This window comes from Cucurbita maxima, unplaced genomic scaffold (assembly GCF_002738345.1).
Source record: "Cucurbita maxima cultivar Rimu unplaced genomic scaffold, Cmax_1.0 Cma_Scf00010, whole genome shotgun sequence".
In the NCBI taxonomy this organism is placed as follows: Eukaryota; Viridiplantae; Streptophyta; class Magnoliopsida; order Cucurbitales; family Cucurbitaceae; genus Cucurbita; species Cucurbita maxima.
Window position 1 is genome coordinate 2864303 of NW_019272026.1, and position 8481 is coordinate 2872783.

Here is an 8481-nt window from a genome sequence, read left to right on the forward strand (position 1 = left end):
CCCCCCCCCCCCCCCCCCCCCCCCCCCCCCCCCCCCCCCCCCCCCCCCCCCCCCCCCCCCCCCCCCCCCCCCCCCCCCCCCCCCCCCCCCCCCCCCCCCCCCCCCCCCCCCCCCCCCCCCCCCCCCCCCCCCCCCCCCCCCCCCCCCCCCCCCCCCCCCCCCCCCCCCCCCCCCCCCCCCCCCCCCCCCCCCCCCCCCCCCCCCCCCCCCCCCCCCCCCCCCCCCCCCCCCCCCCCCCCCCCCCCCCCCCCCCCCCCCCCCCCCCCCCCCCCCCCCCCCCCCCCCCCCCCCCCCCCCCCCCCCCCCCCCCCCCCCCCCCCCCCCCCCCCCCCCCCCCCAACACCCCGGGAAATTAAAAAAAAAACAAAAAATTATAGAAGTATAAAAAATTTACTTCAGGAAGTTCAAATTTTAATCTTGAACGTGCACCAGGCTTAATGTCATTTGGAGTCGATTGTTTTATTGCCACCATTTTTCAGATGATAGCTTATAGAACACTCATTAGTTACAAAGGCAATTCTTACTAATGCTTTCAAGAAGACGGTATTCTCATGTCCATTAGTCAAATAATATGATCAACTACGAAACTCCACAGAAGCTTATGAAAGAAACAATTCGTCGATGCCAAAGCACTGAAGGTATGTGTTGAGGGAACAATTAGCGTCTGAAGGTTTGCAGCTGTGCAGATTAATATTGATATATTAGGCTTTAGTACCCAGGCACAATCCAGGATCGGGTATCAAATAAACACATCCAACATTAAGAGTTGGAGATGCCAACTTGCAACATCAAGACACTATAAAGCCTCCTAATTCCCCCAACCGGTCTACCTGTGCATCACGTGGATCAATTTTTGTAGCTTTCCTTAAATACTCCTGGGCCTTCTCAGCCTGTCCAAGCTGAACATAAATATGACCAAGTACCTATATCAAAACCAGAAACTCAACTAATGAGACAAAAAATAATGAAGGCTAGAAATACAAAAACCCAAGGCATACAAGTAACTGAAACACGAATCTAAATATCTTTTAGTTTCAATTCACTCACTTTCAATGTCTCACAATTGTCGGGATAAACCTCCAAAACCTTCTCAAAGTTTGATAGAGCACTTCTAAAATCTCCCATCTTCAGTTGAACCTGACCCAAACCTATACCAAATAAACAAAGTTTAATAAATATAAAAGTTAACCCCAAATCACCATGGTAACATCAATAAACAGAATAGGGAATTTGTTAACCAAACTCGAACTATCCTAACATATCCATAAAGAAAATAAATCATAAACAGGGAATAAGCAGAAAGAAAAAATGGGGAAACAAACTTACCATGATAAGGAAATACAAACTCACGGGGTTTATTAGCTTCCTTTGCAGATGCCATGTAGTACAAGCCAGCTTTCTCGTAGTCTCCCTATAGACATTCTACCATCAGTACAATAATCTTCTCCTCCACTTCTTAACGTTATGGGATCAAAAAGGATACCATACCTTGCTATGGTAAGACCGAGCAAGATTATAAAAAGAATGAGACTTTGTAGGTCCATGGTTAGTAATGGCAAGTGCAGTTTCAGTCAATTGCTCCACCAAAAAGTGTTGACCGGTAAAGAAAAAGTGATTTGCCAAGTAATTCAGAGCCATTGCACAAAAAGGGTATATTTCAAATGCCTTCTGCATCTTTTCCATCCCATTTCTAATTCGACCAGCTGCCATGGTGAATAGGCACCATAATTGAATTACTCGAATGTACGGTAAAATATGACCTAGAAAAAATAATTGCCAGGAGAAGGAAAGGAAGCCATAATGAAACCTACCTTCATTCGTGTTCAGATCAATGATTGCTAGAGCAACAAGTGCCTCGACATTTTCTGGATCCAACTAGAAGTATAAAATTAAGAAATATTAAGCGAACGTCATCATCAAACTGGGAAGTTCACATGAGGTTAATGAATAATTGAAAAAATTAATAACACTAGCCTGCAAAACTCTCTCAAATGCTTGCTGAGCCTTTCCATATTGTTTCAATTGATAGCGGCAGAGGCCTATGCCAAGTCTTACAGCAGCAGGGCAATCAGGATAAACTTGCAAGGCCCTCTGTTTGCAAATTCATGTTACAACACCAAAGGCATTACCAAATTAGCTTGAGATAATTGTATCTTCCAATGAACTTAAGTAATCAAGGAAGAGGGCAAGTTGGCCCCCACTGAGCATAAAAGATTACAAGGCGGATTCAAATCAGTTATTGTGTATGGATGTGAAGCCAACTAACCTTATACAGCTCTAATGATTCAGAATAATGCCCACGGTTGAATTCAACACATGCCTGCATATGTGCCAAAGATGTCAAGGCGGCCAGAATGGATCAACCAACAAATACTCCTTCAGTCTAGTTGTAAGAATTGGATCAGACCTCAACTAAGTAACAAGTTAAATATGAAGTAACAATAATAATTCTAGATCACATTGCTAAGACCAGGGTGAGGCACATAGCCCATCAGGTACATCAGACAGAATAGATAAATTCAATGAGAACTTTGAAACTGTGCAAAAGATCTAGTACAGCATATTTTCAGGCAATCAACCTTTTTTTATAAGAAAGTATCATACAGATGCCTTCCATATTCAATTAACATTCAACTGTTATATATCCTCATGCAGATGTATATAAAAGTACCATTGAAATAAAATAAAATAATCATTGAGAAAAAGTCACTCCAAAATCGAGGAGTACCAAAGAATAAATTGTTAACGAAGGATCAAAAAGGTTATCATCTTCTAGATGGCACCATATTTTCCATGATCTAGAGTTACCAAAAATCAGTTAACTGATGAGTCGGGTGAAAGATTTTGCTCATACCTGACCTAGAAGAGCAGGAACATTGTCACGATCTCCATCTAAAACAATCTTGAATGCAGCAAACGCCTGTTCTACTTCCCCTTTGGTCAATAAAAGCTGACCTGTGAACATTCGAGACGTTTCAGTTCCAAGCAAGCTTCAAAGAATAATCGAGAAGACATAATCAAACGAAGTTCATAAGTAGTTTAAAACAAATAGCAAAAAATCAACACGTGTGTTATGTTAATGCCATAACATAAAATTAAACTTAAAATAAAAGTTTTGACTAGAAAATTTTACCTTTTCCGACCCAAGTTGAAGGCTCATGCATGTCAATTCTTGATGCTTTGTTGTAATATTGTGTAGCCAAAATGAAATGTTCTTCTTTTTCTCGTTGTTTTGTCTCAATTTTTCCCAGATAGCTGTAGTATGCACCCAAGGCATTTAAGATTGCGATTCTTTCATATCTAACATCAGCATAGTACTCATCAATTTCTGCAACAATAAAAAATTTACAAAAGGTGAGTTAAGATTTGAGGATTATATCGGTTGTGAGCTTGCACATTCTGTCAAGTAGCATCAACTGATTAAGGTACTATATTTATGCAAAGTAAAAAAAGATAACCTAAATTCCAACATTTGAAAAGAAGCCAATACCTGGGCTAGACCCTTCTTCCAGAATTTGACGGAATTGTTCCAATTTTCCTTGCTTGAAGTACTCCCTCTGGAAAGCGTCAACGAAATGGTACATCAAAACTCAGACACGGATGTAATACATGATGTGAGCAACCTCTAGAAATATATACTCAGATAATAGCACGATCAAAACGAATAGTTTGTCACAAAAGGCATGAACTTCTAAGTTTGATAGTCAAGTTATAATTGATCTCGAAGTAGCAATCTGCTCATTATAGCCCATCATCATCAGGATAGCACACAACGTAGATGAAGAAAATGATGGAAATTAGCTTTAAGCTAAAATTAAATGTATCTAAAATCCAAGATATTGACAGCAATTTAATATATTAAACGGGGAAAAAGAATTCAATCCTAAATAAATATGAGATTGAAGCCAATAAGTAATCTCGAGAGAAGAAGAAATTGGTAGTTGGTGGAATCAAAAAGAAAACTGAAAATGTACAATGTATAATGTCGTTTAGGCTGTAGGTTCAAGTAATCTTCCTTTTTTTTCTTTTTTTCTTTTTTTCTTTTTTTGTAAGGAACCAAGCTTTCAATGAAAGAAATGAAAGAATGTACAAGGGCATAAAAAAACAGCCCAAAAAAAGGAGACCACAGCAAACTACAAAAAGGGTTCTTGATCCAATAAAATCAAACTAGGATCACGTTTACAAAAAGGCCTAGTGACAAACGCCCATAAGGAAGCATTAAATCTCACCACCTCCGAAACCTCAACACATGACCTCTCCACCTCTCTAAGAATCTTATTGTTTCTCTTGAGCCAAACTCCTCAAAAAATAGTTTCTTACCAAAAAGAAATTCCTTCCTCCCAAAAAGGTGACCTAAGGAGCACCTCCTCAATAATAGCGCAACCATCATTATTCCAAGCCAAGGATAAGCCAAAGGTAAAACCAATGAAGCCAGAGAGACTGGACAAACTGACAGCCCCAGAATAGGAATAATGGATTCAAGTGATCCTAAAAAAACTAGTGACATGAAGTTTTAGTAAGCCCTCTAATATATTAACCAAGGACATCGGAGTAGGAAATACTTCTACACATTTCTACCACCAAGAGCTAAGCTCGTCTCCAAGTTCGCACAGTCACCATNTTTTTTTTTTTTTTTTTTTTTTTTTTTTTTTTTTTTTTTTTTTTTTTTTTTTTTTTTTTTTTTTTTTTTTTTTTTTTTTTTTTTTTTTTTTTTTTTTTTTTTTTTTTTTTTGTATATATTTGTGTGTGTTCCGACCAGCTTGCACACACCTCAATTAATCTCATGGGACATCCCGCTAACCTTTCAACATTAGGGTGCCAAAACAACCTGTAGGATATTAAATGCTAGAAAGGTGGCCACCATGGATTGAACTTATTTCCTCTAAGCCCTCTATTATACAATCACAAGCTAGTTTGCACAGGAGGTATGTGAAGTAAACTTATGACAATCTAATTTGAAGATACTCAAATGTAAATCCAAAGCACTCATCAATCAAATTTTTTCATCCTTAACCAAATTGAAGTTAAAAACAAGAAGGTTTCGGTATCACTCCCATAATCAACAACTTAAAAAGAGCTCGCTACATTAAAATCTCCGCAAAAAAAGAAAAACAATACGCACGCACGCCAGGTAATAATTAGCAATATACAAGCACAACACTGCATCAACTTTATGCACAACGCATATCACTCAAAAAGTTCGAAATTGGATATTCCGAACAGAAAACAACCAATTCATACAACAGGATTAGGCATCCACAAGATGAGCGATGAAAGTGAGCAGAAATCGAGCATGAAAGTATATCTCATTTTAACATAGCTAGTAGAACGAACCGCGATGATTAGCCAGAGATCCAACGGAGCTTGCTCGGCCTTGAGTATGTCGAGAATGTCGGAAGCGTCCCTAGGGAGTTGATCGAGAACTACCCTGACCTCCTCCTCCGAGTTCTGCACCGGTATGTACACACAAGCCATGCTTTTCCCTGGAAGCGCCAAAGCAGGGCAAGCGGAGGAGGGGAAGAATACCCAAGAATTGTTCGCCGGAAAAAGTCGAGTCTCTGTTTCGAACTCTGTTCTCTCCACTGAAATTTGCTTCACAGGGCACGTCGGTATTTTGGTGTTTTTTTTTATTATTATTATTCCGAAAAATAGGCAAAATAAAAATAAAAATAAATAAAAAAAATCTTGAAAAATGAAATAAATGCTTTCACGTAAATAAATAAATATATATATTACTCCCATAATACTACTTAATTTTATATTTAATTATCTTGTCTTTATTAAATAAAATTATTAAAATAATTAAATTAGTCTTTTTTTTTAATTCCAAAATATATTAGGGATAATGTGCTTCAAATTTTAGATTTTTAAATTTATTTACCATCCTCCTTTATTTACGCCTAAATTTTGGTAAAAATAAGCTCACTTAAACCATCAATTAAATTATTATTAATTTATTGCAACCGAATAAATAATTATGTTAATTTAATATTCATTAACAATTAATTTTATTTTTACACATGTTAACCATTTTATTAAAGAAAAGTAATTAACATTTGCATTTATTTTGTATAACTAATTCAAACAATTTATATAAATTAAATGGGTTTAATTTTTTATTATTATTATTAAAACTTTTAACTATAATAATTTATTTTAAAAAAATTAAAAAAAAAACTAAATACATTTACAATTTTACTATATTATATAATTGAATAGATTTAACTTATTTATTATTAAGTAATTAATTAATATTTTTTAGAAAAAAAAATGATTTTAGCAAATAAAACATATTTATTTGTGCTGATTTATAATAATAGAATAATTTAATTTAGACATATTATAAAAACTATGGGAAAGGGATGAAAAATTCATTCATTCGAACGGGTTCTAAGTGTTCGTGAATTGAATTGTGTGATATATAAAGTCTGTATTTAAAAATTCAATTCCACCGACTCAACTCACTTAACTCACTTATTAATTCACCTTATTTATTTATCTTTTTTACTCAAAAAAAAAATGCAAACCTATTATTTCCTTCGAAAAATCTTGGTAGAGAAGTTTCTCCCTTCGAAAATCCTTATATTTCCAGAGGGGGGTATCTACCCTGTGGAAACGTTTTTTAATGGAACTTTAGTTTTAGCTGGTGGTGATTAAGAAACCACTGGTTTCGCTTGGTGGGTCAGGAATGCCCGACTTATCAATTTATCCAATAAATTACTAGAGGCTCATGTAGCCCATGTATTCATCTTATTCTCAACGGGAACAATGAACCTATTTAGAGTCGCTCATTTCGTGTTTGAGAAGCGATCAAGAAACCATAATGCACAATTTTTAGACTTCTTGGAGACTGCAAAAAAAAAATTAATTTAAAAAAATATTAAAATTTTCAGAATAAATGTTTTGATGGAGATTTTTTTACCCTTTAAATTCTTATACTCATATATCAAACTTGGAGGGGTGAACCTAACAAGAGAACTACAGATTTAAGTGATAATCAACCTATACAATGAATGGTAGCTTATATAATTTACATTCAAATGCGAATATATCAAAAAAAAAATGTAAAATTATAAAAGAAAATCCCTCAACCTTGTAATTTGTGTATATATTTATACAATACAGATTCTTCTTTTAGTTCCTTTAGAACTGATGGGTTACCTCAAAAAACATGGAGGGTGTGCCTAATTAATATTTGTACATTGAACAGCCCAATTGCAAGCAAAGCAATAATACGTCCACCACTCACCTTAACCTCGAATCTTCTTTAGGGAATATCACATTTGGGTTCCGTGCGTGTGGATTCAGTGCCGAGAAGGCCTTCCACATAGCCCCAGATGAGATGCTCCATAACGATTCTTTAGCTTTGTCCCCTGCAGGCTGCTGCACCTTTGGTTCCGCAGCAGCCAATGGCTTGGAAGCAGCAGCAGCCTTTGTCTTCAGAGATGGATGGTTCTTGCTCTTTCCCATGCCATTGGCGAGCAGCCAGCGTGAACCAGATTTTTGTTGGCTGGAGGTAGAGCTGCCCCATGGTTTCTTATTCGGCTCACTTTTGATACCTACAACGTGAACTTCTGTGATTCTGAACTGAGGATTGTCTTTCTCCTCTTGTTCTTCTTCCTTTTTCTCTACTCTTGTAACCGACTCGAGATCGTCCTCGTCGTAGTTGGTTCGTATCTCCGAAACTGTGCTGTATATCTTTGGTTTTGGTGGGATGAACACTCTCTCCACTTGGATAAGAGAAAGCATTGGAGCACCAACTGGTTCATAGTTTCTCAATGGATCCCGGAGTTGCACCATGAGTGCCACGGTGAAGTTGTTGCCTAGTAAACCACACTTTCTGCTCGAACTCTTTCCTCGCCTTCTGTCTCCTTTCGTGCCACCACGAATGAAGTCCAAGGAATTTGCGTGATGAGCAGCGAGTATTTTACAAGTATGTTCACTGATGATTTCTTCATCATCAAGTTCACCAGAATCCAATCTCATCCATTCATCAAGAGAGAGAGAGAGACCCATTAATCCATCAACATCATCACCATTGTCTTTTATGTCCAACAACTGCAATCCAGCAGTTCCCTCCAGTCCAAGCGATCCACTCATGTCGATTCCCTTGCCACGGAGAGCTGAAAATTCTCCTATCGGTTGTGCACTGATGTTCGAAGGTGCCTCGTCCTCTGACATTCCTGACTGTATCCTCAGCCCTTCAATTGAAAGAGCTTCAATCTTGTCCAAGGCTAGTGGAGCAACATCTTCTAAGGATACATATTCCGACTCCGACTCACCATGCATAGAGTTTGGACTGTACTTCTCGTGCCTAGAACTGGATGAACTACCCATGGAACCTTTTCTTCTACCAAATGAATCTTGCTCAAAAACTAGTTTGCTCTGCGGCATACATTGCCTGTTCCATTGTAGAGATAACATACAGCAAAAACAAGATAAGATAAGAAAGAATCTCCCGAAAGGTGGGGGGGGGGGGGG

The 8481-nt window shown here is 38.0% G+C and overlaps 2 protein-coding genes across 4 annotated transcripts in view; both read right to left on the bottom strand.

The window, feature by feature from the left end:
- Positions 1-5638, bottom strand: part of LOC111484885 (protein CTR9 homolog) — a 13607-nt gene extending 7969 nt beyond the window's left edge. Inside the window, exons 1-11 of one of the 2 annotated variants that reach the window (XM_023131524.1) lie at positions 5335-5638; positions 3491-3557; positions 3134-3328; positions 2855-2955; positions 2267-2320; positions 1975-2091; positions 1812-1875; positions 1489-1703; positions 1327-1411; positions 1048-1148; positions 831-923 (exon numbers count right to left, since the gene is read on the bottom strand). In XM_023131524.1, the coding sequence (XP_022987292.1) occupies positions 831-923; positions 1048-1148; positions 1327-1411; positions 1489-1703; positions 1812-1875; positions 1975-2091; positions 2267-2320; positions 2855-2955; positions 3134-3328; positions 3491-3557; positions 5335-5475 (1233 nt within the window). In that variant the 5' untranslated portion in view covers positions 5476-5638. Of the gene's footprint in view, positions 1-830; positions 924-1047; positions 1149-1326; positions 1412-1488; positions 1704-1811; positions 1876-1974; positions 2092-2266; positions 2321-2854; positions 2991-3133; positions 3329-3490; positions 3558-5334 lie in introns of those variants that run through there. The other variant, XM_023131525.1, reaches the window with a different exon arrangement.
- Positions 5639-7005: 1367 nt separating this feature from the next.
- The window catches only part of LOC111484869 (protein PLASTID MOVEMENT IMPAIRED 1-RELATED 1-like), an 11179-nt gene continuing 9703 nt past the window's right edge, over positions 7006-8481 (bottom strand). For both annotated transcript variants that reach the window (XM_023131493.1, XM_023131495.1), the window contains one exon: positions 7006-8401. In XM_023131493.1, the coding sequence (XP_022987261.1) occupies positions 7246-8401 (1156 nt within the window). In that variant the 3' untranslated portion in view covers positions 7006-7245. The remainder of the gene's footprint in view (positions 8402-8481) is intronic.